The 13,826-nt window shown below is 41.4% G+C and overlaps 1 protein-coding gene across 5 annotated transcripts in view; it reads left to right on the forward strand.

Moving 5' to 3' along the window:
• baiap2a (BAR/IMD domain containing adaptor protein 2a) overlaps positions 1-13,826 on the forward strand; it is a 60,755-nt gene that overhangs the window by 2,534 nt on the left and 44,395 nt on the right. For all 5 annotated transcript variants that reach the window (XM_061712390.1, XM_061712394.1, XM_061712392.1 and 2 more), the window contains one exon: positions 11,379-11,454. In XM_061712390.1, the coding sequence (XP_061568374.1) occupies positions 11,379-11,454 (76 nt within the window). The remainder of the gene's footprint in view (positions 1-11,378; positions 11,455-13,826) is intronic.

Here is a 13,826-nt window from a genome sequence, read left to right on the forward strand (position 1 = left end):
CACTGGGAGCATTGCGCCTTTGATGAAGGCCGAGGCACTCCTTAGTTTTCTGAGATGATCTGAATCAGCAGGGGAGTCAGCCCTGTAAAACCCAGTAATCTTTGCATGATCTTCTGTGACTCACTTCTCTTGTCCTCCCTCACATCCACAAGCAGCTTCAGACGTGGCGATTGCCATGCAGTTCTTCCCATGCTGACAGGGTGAGACGGATACTTAAGGCTGACGCTCTGTTTGTGTCTGCACTATTGTCATCTCCACCAGCTGGTCATGTCTGAGGAGGGTGGTGCTTTGGGTCAAGCCTCTTAGCAATGGCAGCATGGATGAAGTCTGAGCGCTGACCTGGCTGCCTTGAAGGGAACAAACAGATTAATCAGGGGAGAAGCTAAAGAAGAATAGAGCTGTGTGTTCGTTCGGTCAAACACCTTTTATTCTTATGAGAACAAGAGGTGGAGGGCTGCATGGAAGAAGGGTGCTTGAACACACCTTCAAAAACAATGTGACCTGCTCATATTTGCTCAGTCTTTGTCATGGCATGAGCTGTGTTTTCTGTACCTGATACCCGTGATGCAGATTTTAAACACACCCCAGCAGGTAAGGGAAAGGAAGGGTGTGGCTCATCCCCACCAGCCCTCAGGATAGTGCTCATTTTTCCATGCAGCACCACTCCCAGATTGTCAGTGTCACCTGGGAAACGGTAGATCACATTCTAAATATTTATTAGACACATATCATAACCAGATCAAGCGCGACTTATACGATCCAGACTCTGATGCCGTTGGACTAAACCTTCATCTGAAGTGCAGTTTTTGTCTGCTTAAAAGATATCTCGTTGCGTAATAGCTTCTCTCTGAGCTACATTATTGTTGTGACATTCACTACACTCACATGTGTGATACTCTGATGTTAAGGAAATCAAAATCTCATGTGGAAGATCTGAACAGGTGGTCTCTTAGCAACAACGTGCCATTTTTTTTTTCTTCTTTCATGCATTTCTGTCATCATTGTGCTAAAACACTTGCAGTTGGTGATGGACTAGTGTAGGCAAGTGAGAGGGAGGAGAGGCCATGGAGATCATGTGATCTTGTGCAGATATGCATGTGTTTATTTCAGAAAGAGAGAGAGAATTCTGTAAGTGGAGTGTAGAGATGTCTAGAATAAAGTGGCCTCTTTGTTTGTTTTTTATTTAGTGGGGGTCCTGTGATTTTGCTTCAAGAAGTTGTTTAGAGGAACTTGAATGAATATTCTTTTTTTTTTTATCCATTTTTTTTTCCTAGCAGGGTATCCCATCGGGCACCACTTTTTCCCTAACAAGTGATTCAAACAAGTGCAAAGTGACTTGAGCTCCTGAATATCTGCTTCCAGAATATAGTGTTTCAACAAGTTCATGCCTGCTGATGCCTGGAGCCCTGAAATGATTGCATTATGCACTGCAGGAGGAGATATCATAATGTTCGCTGCTTGTGGAAGAGCAGGTTTGTTCTCTGTGCCTTTTTGAATACGATGCGGAGAGAGGACTACTGCTCCACACACCCACCTTCTCTGCACGTCCGGGGGCGGATGGTTCAGAGACGTTCTCTCCCGTTCTTTTACTCGGCATTGCTTTTCCAAGGACGGAGACTGGCAGCTCTCGGTGCAAAATCCAAGGCTACTGTGTATTGACTGCAAAGAAGCTGACACATAAGATCGATTTTTGAAGTCTCCTTGTTAACGTGACTGTGTGTATGACATGACACAACAGCAATACGAATCGCTTAAATAAATAAGACTTATTTTTACTTGTATGTTATTTATGTGGGGTGGAAGAGAAGGAACGGAGAGAGGGGAAAATAGACGATCCACATCCTGGTTGAAGTCCCTAATTACTGTGGAGGGTGACACTGTAATTATACAGTTTGAAAAGGGCAGAAAACTCTGGTAACGACTGTGGTAGTGGACAATGGCCTCACATTTATGGACTACAGTTAACGTGCCTGTGGCTACTGCTGGTGTGTGTGTGTGTGAGTCTGATCTGAGTGGCATTGGCTATGCTACACCCACTGGCTAAGCAGGCAACCACAGACCAGCCTTGCTATTGTACAGAGAGGAGGTAGTTTTGCATGATTACCCACATCTTTTTTTTTTTTTTTCTTTTCCCCCGCCCCCTTCTTGGAGAAAAAAATTCTCACATTTACACAACTTTACAACTGGGAATGTTAAATGACTAATGCAGCAGACTCACTGCTATGTTACTTTCAAATTAGTATAATCCTCTCTTTAATTTTCCTTTTATTCCAAGTAGATTTGCATTTGCCTCCACACAAACTCGCTGAGACGCATCAGCATGTCAGGAGAGCTCGGGAGTGAAAAATGCTGCATTCAAATAGTGAGCCCTTGGTTTTTTTTGTTTTGTTTTCCACAAAAAAAAGAGCTTAATCAATTGCTTTTTGAGTTCATGTTCAAACATTGAACACTAAGTTTTCTGTCTTTTTTTGGGGGGGGATTGGAGAAATCCAAATGTTTAAAAGTCGGTCAGCACTGAGACCTCTTCCATAATTTATCAGAACGAAGCTTTCTGGAAGCTTTAAAACTGCTGTGCAAAGTGCAAATATGCTGAAATCCTTTCCATCCTGCCAGTAAAATAACTCAAACTTGCATCAACTTCTTCACTGCATGTTTTATTCCTTTATTTTTACAGCCGTACAGAAATCAAATTATGTTACTTTAAGAAAAAAATATTATGAAAGGATTTCAGAGAAAAGCACTTTTGTCTTCCACAAACAGGAAGAAAAGAGTGAATCTTTATTTGGTCAAATAACTTTAGCGACCAAATAAGTCTGAGCTTTGGTTGCTGTGGTTACTGGAGTCTGTATTAGGTTAGTTGACTAGCGCTGAGGTGTGTGGAAGCTAGCTGTGCATAGCAGCGGGGCAAATAAGTGCATAATAAAGGGAATGTCTCTTCTGAGCAAAGTATGTGTTGTGCACTGGCAGCAGGAGGTTGAGAAGGAACAAAAGAAGCTGTTATAGATGCGTCTTGGTTTTCGCTCCTTAGTCCAAGAGCTCTTTGTAACAATAATTGGACCAAACATGGTTAATAAAGGTTGTTGTTTTGACCATGCTGTGAGAGAATTTGTGACAAAAGCAAAGCACTTAAGAATGGGTTGACAGTGATCGTTGTAGGAAGCACTTCCAACCTGTAAAACCATTTTATGTAGCAACAGAGTGCAGTGCTGCTTATGCAGAATTTGAAGATGTTAAGATCTGTGGTTGATATTGAATTAAATAAAGTATTATGACATTATCATTAGCAGTATATCCGTACTGGAGGTTGAGGTGTTTGCTTGCATGTCTTACAGGTGCGAACATGTCATTGGACAAATGTTAGACTGATGATTCAAGACTTTTGGGGATCAAAATTCCTCCTTTTGCAGCATTAATTTGTAAAATGTAGCTGAACACAATTTTTCTTAAAGATGCAGAAGAAGACAAATGTTTAAAAAAGCATTGGTCACATGCCGCACTCAGCTGATGAATTATTCATTTTATTTTACACATATTCAAAGGAATGACCCATAAGTTGATCCTTGTTACTACAGATACTTGTTAGATTGCATTTTGAGATCCCCAGAGGTCACATTTCAGTCCTCCACAGTCTAGTCAAAGTTAACCATCCAGATTAAGAGGAAAATCCTTCTCCTGAACGACCGGAATAACGTCTTTACGCATAGTGCACCGTTTCAAATGCATCTCAATATTGTAGAAATCCTGATTTGCCTGCAAGACATAAAAACATCAATGTTTGTAACTTCATAGCATGCGCTGCAACTATCAGGATTTGCTGCACCTACAAAGAATCGCTTTGTTGTAAAGCTATAGGAAGAAGGTCTGACCTTATATCCACGCCTGTCTGTCTTCGACATGACTGATGTGTTGCGCTATAATACACTCTGGAGTTTGCTCCCTTTGACGAAATTGGGATAAGACTCAAATGTTTATGTTATTCTGAGAGGTGATGCCCATCTTGGCTTTCAAAGCCTGCCTTTAGGTATGCAGAAAGCGGAAACTGCCTCCCATGCGGTGTATACCTAGACTTTACGCTGAAATAAGTATTGGCTTTTTTATGTTTGTTGTTCATTTTCGATGTGAGTTCTTTACCTTATCTCCTTGCGGGATGAAATATGACGTAACACTTCAGGTATATCGTCCTCCTCATCCTTAAAAAGGTGACACAAATGCTAATATGCTGCATGAATCTAAAAAGCTTAGGTTGTATGCTTTTAACGGAGACTCTATAACCATCTGTTAGGAGGAAATAGGAAGAGTTGGTCTATTTTTGAACAGGATGATGAAATTAGATTAGCATTCTGCTGGTGAAACGTAATAAGATTTGGAATGCAACCTCTCGGAAAAGGGTACCATCTTTCCAATATGGCAACAAGTCCGGGGATATTAGTTGTGACGGCGAGAGGAAATGATTTGTGATCAGCTGGGGCAGCCTTGAGTACTCCATTGACTCGTTTGGGGAAAGAAGCAAGGGCAACGGAGATAAACAACTGTAAAATTTGACCCGGAGTGGCCTTTTGGCAAAATGCCCAGCTGTGAGCCACATGCAGCAGTTCTACCTGTTTTCAGTCTATTGAAAAGTTAAGCAAAGGTGAAACTGTATTCGTCGTAATCTTTTAAATGGAATATAAATATGTGGTTTCCACAGATTGTTGCCATGTCAAAAAGGAACATTTGCTAATGTGAAGTGTACCTGTAAGAAAATGAAGCTGGAGAGTGAAAATGGTGGGGTTAGATGTTGTGCTCATGACCACAAGACAATCTGAATTTCCGTGCTTGGAGGAATCCATCTGTGGCTGGAGTACCAAATTTTAAACTAATCAGTGTTTTTTATCATCGGATACACGTGGGTTTTAGGTCTGATGACCATATTTAACAATAAAGGCTCCTCCCTGACTGGTTCAGTGTGTTTCCCTTTGGTCTATCAAATTTACTGAGCTTTGCACATGACGTACAGTAGACCGACGTTTCATGCAAACACCTGCTTATTTATGCCCTTTTCCGAATGGTTTCTGTGGGGGTTTTTCCAGATCGTTCTGTGAAACCAACTATCTGGTGCGTCAGGTTATTGTTGACTTTAACCGCACACACCTACTGTATCTGTATGAAAGTCCCCTATTCAGTGTGCTGCAGGGCTGCAAAGCTCCAAAGCCCTTTTAATCAAATAACAATGTCACTCAGCCATCGATTCATCTCAGTCTAAACATGCAGTGATACAAAAATGATTGTTATTGTCTTTTACTAGCACATTTATGAATCAGCTCGGCTTTTACCTGCGTAGTTTGTGGTGGCAGAGCAATGGATTTGCCATAATATCCAAATAACTGTTTGTTGCATAGTGTTTAAACCTCGGTGCAGACACTTGGGCAACACAGGGTTTCCCCCAAGACTCTGTTTAGCCAGTGACAGACCTAATCCTGACGTGTCAGGTCTTGATCCTGTGCTCTTCACCACTCGGTTAGGTCATCTAAGAAGTTTCACACTGCAGCATAGCTGCTTTGCTTCTGCACAGAAATGAGTCTAGGTCACAGTATTTCAACGGTTAATCAGGAAGCACTGAGAACTTGCGCTGCTCTTTATCAAGGAAGGGCAAAAAAAAGAGGCTCTTTGTTTGCCAGAAGTCAGTCAACGCATTATCCACTTGCGATGCATTCCTCCTTGATTACATCATTAGCCTTGGCTGCCTTTTGTTGACTTTTACCACATGACGGGTCCTCCAGACTACAGTCATTGGGAGGCTTGGTGTTCATCTGATCCTGAACATTCTCAGGCCTGCAGCAGGTTGGTGAATACGAGAGAGACAGGAGGGGAGAGGGAGCGCGCCAGGAGGGGGGTTCAGAGGAACAGATGATGCTATCCTGGCTTGTTATTGCGTGTGATTTCCCCCGGTCCTAATCAGCTGGTGCTGCTTCCAAATTGCCCCCTTTGCATGTCATTATTATGTTTGTGTGCGTGGGTGTAAGTGTGGGTGACTGGGGAGAACCGAATGAGCAGAGATGGATGGATATCCCGCTATTTGAATTTGCTGCCTGCTTTACATCAGATGCTCTTGTCTTGTTCTGATTTTTCCTCCAATAATGTTGCCTTATCAGAATAATGCTACTTGGCTTCTGGATTTTTCTTCTGGATGCTGCCTATGTAAACTCATAAATGGGTGTTGTTAGTGCTGGGCGGTATACCGGTTCATACCGAATAACGGTGTTTATTTTTCTTATGATATGAATTTTTCATATACCGTAATACCGGTGAGTATGTACAGTAGCGTACACAACGTTGGGAATGCCGCTGGACACTGTTTGTGAGGGGACCGTTTAGCAGTAGTGATGCACCGATTGTTCGGTAACCGAAATTGTTGGGCCGAAAATGGCAAAAAAAACACTTTCGGTGTTCAGTTTTTTATGTTCAATAAATATTTTCTACCTTGTAATTTTGTAAAAGATTTTTTCTTTGAAAAGCATGCCTAAATCAAATGTATTTGATTAATGCGATGGTGAAAAAATTGGCAAAATAAATTATAATCATAACACCTCATTGTAAACGGCATCATTTTGTGAGGCCATGCAAACCTGTATTTATACTAGTGTGGACATTAATATTTTTCTACAATATTTCCTCCTCATGACGATAAAATAGCCCATTCTAAGCCAATTTACTGCAGCAATTCCTTTCCAAATCATTAGAAAATGTGGTTAACACCCAGTTGTGCATGAAAAAAAAAAATTCCGTGATATACCGTGAAACCGATATAATTTTGAAAAATACTGTGATATAAATTTTTGGTCATACCGCCCAGCACTAGGTGTTGTTTCATTTCACAAGACACATGTCAACTCTTGTCTGTTTTCATTTTTGGCTCAGTAGTCAATAGGGAATCCATTCATTCCTGTAAATCAATATGAAGTGAAAAAAATGGATATGGTCTTATTGTATAAAGTATATAACTTCCCAACTGTGACTTATTTCTCATTGTATTAATTCTTTAACTGGAAGACGGTACACGGTGTCTGAATGGGAGCAGATATGCAGTACATTATATCATAACACTTTTTCTCTTCCTACTTCTCTCCCCGTCATTTCACACAACCTTAAGTGTCTCCTGGCCCCATTTCCCAATTAACTGCCACAATTAGGGTAACAATGTAGTACAAGAGAACTGGGATGACTAAATTAGCAACAATGGCAGGATATGAAGCCTGAGACTACCTCGCCTCGGCTTTGCTCCCCTGCATGTGAAATGCGATGCAATTTTTGTCTCTTATACAACAGTTTTATCTGTACGGAGTTGTGCTATTATATCTATACATCGACGCCGTAGTTGCATTCGTTTCCACGTGTTTATTCAGCGGCAGTGGTGTGTGTGTTTTGCACTTTGTGCAAGAGAGGCAGCTAGGCTTGTGTCATCTACCTTTGGCCTCTTCAGTGGGAGAGTGTGATGCCACACTGGGACTATCTTTTTATGTAATCCTCCCACCGCTCTATTACAAATCCTCATATTAATGTAGGTGTTCATGGATGTGTGTGCTGCAGCTGCTTGGGTGGCCTTACCCTCATCAATGAGGTCTTTTTTTTTTGTTATCAGGCAGCGCGAAGAATCATTAGGAATAAACATTTCCTCTCCAAGCTCCCTGGGGATTTCTTGAAGCTTCCTGGAGGAAGACGGAGCAGGGACACCTATTGTGCAATCGCTGTGTGTAATTGAGACCTGATTTTTCCTCAATTATGTTACTTTCATTTTACTATAATGAAGCATAGACACAAAAGGAACTGTTTGAATGTGATTTACTGTCATACGACTTTATAACGCCATTATTTTCATCGTAGAATGAGTTGATGTAATAGCATAAGCTGCCACATTCTGCTCTGTAATCAACCGTCAGCTCTGAATCATAAGTCTGTGGTGTATAATTCTTTTGGAAGGCCATTTTTCAGCTGGTGTGTTTTCTGCTGAGCAACTGCAATGTGTATTTACTGAGAGACAATTTTGGGTGACATTTTGACCTTATTGCAAGAGTGAGATAAACTTCACGACCTCTGTGGTTAGCTGCACAAGAACGGCAAGAATTTAAAGTAGTGCACGAGGCCTTGATATTTCTTAAGCTCGATGAATACTCGTCTGACGTCACTTGAATTATGATTAGCTGAAAGTAATTCTCAGAATAGGAGGGAGCGGCAGTTTGGTGAATGCAGCTATATTTCAGGATTTAAGGACGTTTTGTTATTGTGTACAATGAATTGCATGCCTTTTGTGTGCTGGGATATTAACTGAACACAACAAAAGCCTCCAAGTATAATATGGTATTTTTTTCTTTCTAGACGGCTCACATTCGTGTTGTCTTTATAGACTTAATAAAAATATGTATTTCTTGTTTGTAACATCCAATCCACACTTATTTTAGTTGATTATTGATCATCAAACAAATAGTTTCATTAACAACTTAATTACTGTTGTCCTTTTAGTCACTTTTATATATAGTTTTAGATGAATATTGACAAGTGTTAGTCACTAATCTGCTTTAAATGCTTCTTCTGAGGTTTTTATTTTGTATTTTATATACATCTGTGTCGATACATCCATTCATTCAGCTGCCATTCACTTCTATTTGTTAAGGAAGTTTCTAATGATTATTCACTTCCATATTGTTACAGTATTTGTATTATTCCTACTGAATTACAATGTGGATAAATAAGATTTCTTTATTGTGCATTATTGTGTAAACCACAACATTTCTCATGAGAAATAAATCAACTTTTCACGTCTCTAATTTATGGGAATTTGACCCTTTATGTCAGTGTATTGGTCTTTTTGTGACCCAGCTCAGTGCAGTGATGCTTCTGATGAGGTTTTCTTTTATTATTTAAGCACAGTCATGTGGCAGAATAATACAACAAATGCTCTTGGCAGGTTACTTTGGGTAAGTTTCTGTTAATGAAAACTAATGAAAATGAGGTGTTTATGTGTGACTCATTGGTATTTATTCTGTAGGTGGGTTATGATGCACTAAAGCCACTTGAACCGCAGCTCCTGACACACACACACACACACACACACACACACACACACACACACACACACACACACACACACACACACACACACACACACACACACACACACACACACACACACACACACACACACGGAGAGAGATATATGGTCTTATTGAATTCTTGGCTCTCATTAAAAATAACAGACAGACAGCACAAAGAAGGGAAATGCAAAAGCGCTGAGGTCTGACTGAGGTATAAGGATGTGCTGGCAGGGTTGTTCCAGGTTGTCACTGGTGGCACATTGTATATTATTTTGCCATAGCGTGGATTCAGGCGAGGAGAAGTGTTCTCCTGCAGTATTGATAGTGGAGGTTGGAACTGCTGCCGCTACTGCAGCAGTGTTGTGCTTGTTTCTCTGTCCCTGGGTTATTCCTGACTATCTAACTGGGGAGTAGCTAATTGGAAGAAGCCCTGGAGGAGCACAGGACAAGGAAGGAGAGGAGCGGTAGTCGAGAGGCGGAGGAAACTTTTGTGGCATCGTGCATTCTCAGCATTTACACCAACTTAGCTTGGAGAGTAGTATGTCAACAGTGACATCATACATTTCTCTGGCTAAAACTGTGTATTGTTCTCATGGAAAAAAACAAGACCAAAAAACATTGTGAAACACCCTGGATTACTTACTGGTTTACAGCAATGAGGTAAAAACATACCCTATGGTTGTCCCTAATAATCCGTTGGTCAATTTCTTTTTTTTTTTTACCAAAACGGCACAAGTCTGCTGGAAGAGCTGGAGTTCTTGTCCATGGTATCCTGTTCCGACGACCTGTAAAAGTATTGATGCTTTGCCATAGGGGTGGGTTAAAAATATCGATTTATCGATATACATGTGTAGGAACGATTATCGATACATAAATCCAAGTATTGATTTAAAGGAGCTTGAGGCTCCTTTTAAGAAATGAGACTCTCTAGCGCCACCCTTCACCACAACGGTCGTTGGGGGTACTGCAGCCAACAGTGAAGCCGGTGTCGGTGCTTTTTTTTCCCACCTGCTTTTTTTTATCGGAGGTCTCCCGTACGTGATGACGTTCCGTCTTGTGATTGGCTTTTGACCGTTTGCGTGAAAAGACCAGGAACAGAGTGACTACAGCAGCCGAGAGAGAGAGAGAAGTCATTGAAAGAAGGTCGTGTCGTGAACAGCAGTTATATGTTTCTTCTCCCTTTTACCTCCACTATGATCTGCTGCTTCTGACTTTACAGAAGTGTATGTCTCTATATGTTCTCATTGTTGAATCTGTAAATGTCTAAGCAAAATAGTACATTATATAAATATAATTAAAAAAATGTAACGTCAACTAAGCGCTCACTGATTAATCCGCAATTGCCAAAAAAGACGTTTTGAATGTGAAGACATGGTGAAAAACTACCTTCCTAGCTTAACATGGCAAAAAAATACCATCCCGGGGAAAAAATGCACACTTCCGGGGAAAATATTTCAGCCCGATACAATCTGGTACTCACACCGGCACGGGAGAACGGGGAGAACGTGCATGCATGTGACGTCACATCCGCAGCCCAGCGCGGGAAATTTGGGCCCGAATTGCAGCACATTTTGCAGCACACAGCCTGTTCAAGGCAACGGAGAGATACGCTAGAGGGCTCATTCTTTTGGGTTTGGAACGCTTCATCTGACATTATTACTAGAAAACTTAAAATGTATACGGATTTTTTTCATAAATCCTGCCACAATCCGGCCTCAAGCTCCTTTAACAAAACATTTTTTTTTTTTTTTTTTTAATCCCAATTTTTTTCCTAATTTTAAATCACCCAGTGCTCCTACCTAAGCCAGTCCTGGGCATTGCTCCCTCTACAACCCCGGGAGGCCCCTGCACTGAGCTCAGGACTCCTCATTAACCTGAGGAGGAGTGAGCAGGCCGCTTCTTTTCACCAGACAGGGTGGGGCTTCTCTGGCCGGACGTAGCGCGTGGAAGAATCACGTTATTCCGGCCAAAGCAAAATTGGTATTGGTAACTAAAATATGGATATCGTATCAACTTGGGACCTAGTGTATTGGAATCGTATCGGGACGTCAGTGATGATACCCAGCTCTACTTTGCCAACTACTTTTGGGAACTTTTAAGTCCTGGGAGTTGCAAAGCCTAGACGCATATAATTGCCTCCATCTTTGAGTCAATAAATGTTAACGTTGTTTAAAAATGTTTGAGATATGTTTGTGGACGTGCTAAACCAAGAGGTAATAGAGAAAGTGCAGATCCTGCATGCTCTTGACCCTGTTCTTTAGTAAAACCTGAATATACTAACTCTTTTTGTCGTTGTTGTTGTTCTTTCAGACCATCATGGAGCAGTTCAACCCATGCTTACGGAACTTTGTTGCCATGGGGAAGAACTACGAGAAGGCCCTCGCCAGTAAGTCCTTTTCTCTCTCTTGTCTCTCTGTGAGCTTCTTGCCAGATTTTAGGCATTCGGCCAAGCAGTCTCTCTGTCCATGTCTTCCCTTTGTGTCAGTTAACAAAAACGATATTCATTAATATTCATTCTAATGCAAAGTGGTTACCCTGATGTGGTTTACAGCCTCTGTCCCATCTTGTGTGCTGTAATGGACTTGTCCTCGGAGAAGTACATACAAAATCAGATTTGAACCAGAGCTAAAGATGGCTAGTTGTCAGCACTCAAATTCACAAAGGAAATGGGTGTTTTCATGTTATTTTTTTTTTCTTTCTCCCTGAACATTTGCACCGATGCCCTTTTCCTTTTTAGATCTTGTAATTACCCTTTGATTTGTTTCAGTAATGCAAAAGTTGTATCTCAAAACACTCTTCAACCTTAACACAACCCAAAATCCCCTTAGTCCACCCAATTAATCTGTTAGTGGGGATTCTTCTCCAATCCGGTGCTGCTTTCCCTGACGCACACAATAAGTAATCCTCATCATATTGTAGGTGGGGAACAGACTGGTGGGGGGTTCACTGAGCCATTAAAGACCCACTTTGCAGGATTGCCTCAACCTGGCAACCCCCCCCCCCACCATATATATATTGCTACTTCTTCCTTTCTAAAGTAAAGTATAAGTGATGCAATAAGCTCCTCCCCTTCCAAATGTTCACCTAGCAATCAGAGATCTGGTAATCCCGTCCCATCTGTCTCTGTGAACCCCTCACCACACGTTTCATTAGAAAGAAGTACCCAGATACATCCAGCTTATCTACTCATTCTTCGTCATTCTTCAGCTACGCACTGTCTTGCGGGTAAACCAGCTGCATCAGCAAGAAGAAAGTGTCTGTTGCTTAGAGATCTGCTTCAGCTCTCTCACCATTCTTTTTTTTTTTCCACTCAGCCACGCAAGTACAGACTCAAATGATCCGACATGCATTCATGCACACTTTACATTTGAAGGCAGGCTGGAGGTCTGTTTGGTATAATGAAGACAACTCAGCCATGATCCTCTGAAGTGTGTGAGCTCTCACTGTTTGGGTGTTTCCTCAGTAAGACAGGAGGAAGACAACACTGTCTACTGCGCTTGATTCATGTATAATTGGGACTAACATTAGCATATGCCCATCAGCTGGGTGACTTCGCCTGTCGAAGACCGGCTGCATCTGCCCGTTAGAATTTTCCAGGCCATTCTTGTAAATGTGTCTCACACTTGGCAGCTGTCTGCAAGCAGAGATGGCACATCTGTCACCTGGACTGCTGTTGAATTCACCTCCAAAAACAGAGGCCATTATTCACTGGAGATGGGCTGATTGGTAGAACACTGTTTGACAGTCACGTAAAAATCACTGGAAGCTTGCTTCTGCCCTCTGTGACCTTAAACTGGCAGCATAGGAGTTTGAATAATAGGGGTTGAGTTGGATGTTGGTCCATGCAACCAGGACGGCTCTTTATTTACTCATTTACAAAAAGAAGATGATGCAGAGGTCAAGCTTTTTATATCCACTCAGTTTTGTATGCATCTCCGAACTTTCTCTACAGCAGCGTGAGTGGACACCAATTATAATTTTTGATTACTGAGGCAGTTTGAATCCTACTATAAACCTTTCATCAGTGTTAGTGGGTAAGTTGTTTTCACACCCTTCTATCTAGAGCAGCAGGAGTCGCATAGCAGCTCATCTGACACCTTTGGATATTTTACTCTGCCTGAAGGACACCTTTTCATAGATGTGGATGAACTCTAATGCACTCTTTAATCAATGGTCTAACAATTTAAGGATGTGTTTTTATTTTCTTATTTTATTTGTTTCTGCTTTCTGTGTGCAGATATTAAGCGCTATTAGGTTGGATCCTGCTAATATCGCTGGATGATTCGCGTTGGGTAATATAAACGTGAGGCGTGTTATTCGTCACCTCAGGCCTGAAGACGAGGGGAGGGAAGGCGAGTTGGGATGCGTTAACTGTGAAACATAACGTAACCTGTGGGTGCGTGTAGAATGACATATTATCCTAACATCAGAAAGATTCATACGCCGTCGGACAGGAGTAATTTTCAAAACCAGGATGGATGAACATCGGCATGAGCGCTTTTTGGCCGAGTTTTGCTTCTTGCAAAGCCCCTGTTTGTCATTTTTGTGGCCACTTGTTCAAACAATGGACCATTATTTTTTTATATATATTGTAACTAACTCAAAAATCGTATTTGTTTACAAGTATATGCAGTTTAAGGTCTCTTGTAATAGCTTCACATGCTTCAATCTTAAAAACAGGCCAGAAGAAACTGAGATGCTTGTTGAAACGTGGACAGAAGTGAATTAAGTGTTTCCAGTTGTTAGCAGCTATTAACT

Source organism: Cololabis saira, chromosome 21 (genome assembly GCF_033807715.1).
Source record: "Cololabis saira isolate AMF1-May2022 chromosome 21, fColSai1.1, whole genome shotgun sequence".
NCBI lineage: Eukaryota > Metazoa > Chordata > Actinopteri > Beloniformes > Belonidae > Cololabis > Cololabis saira.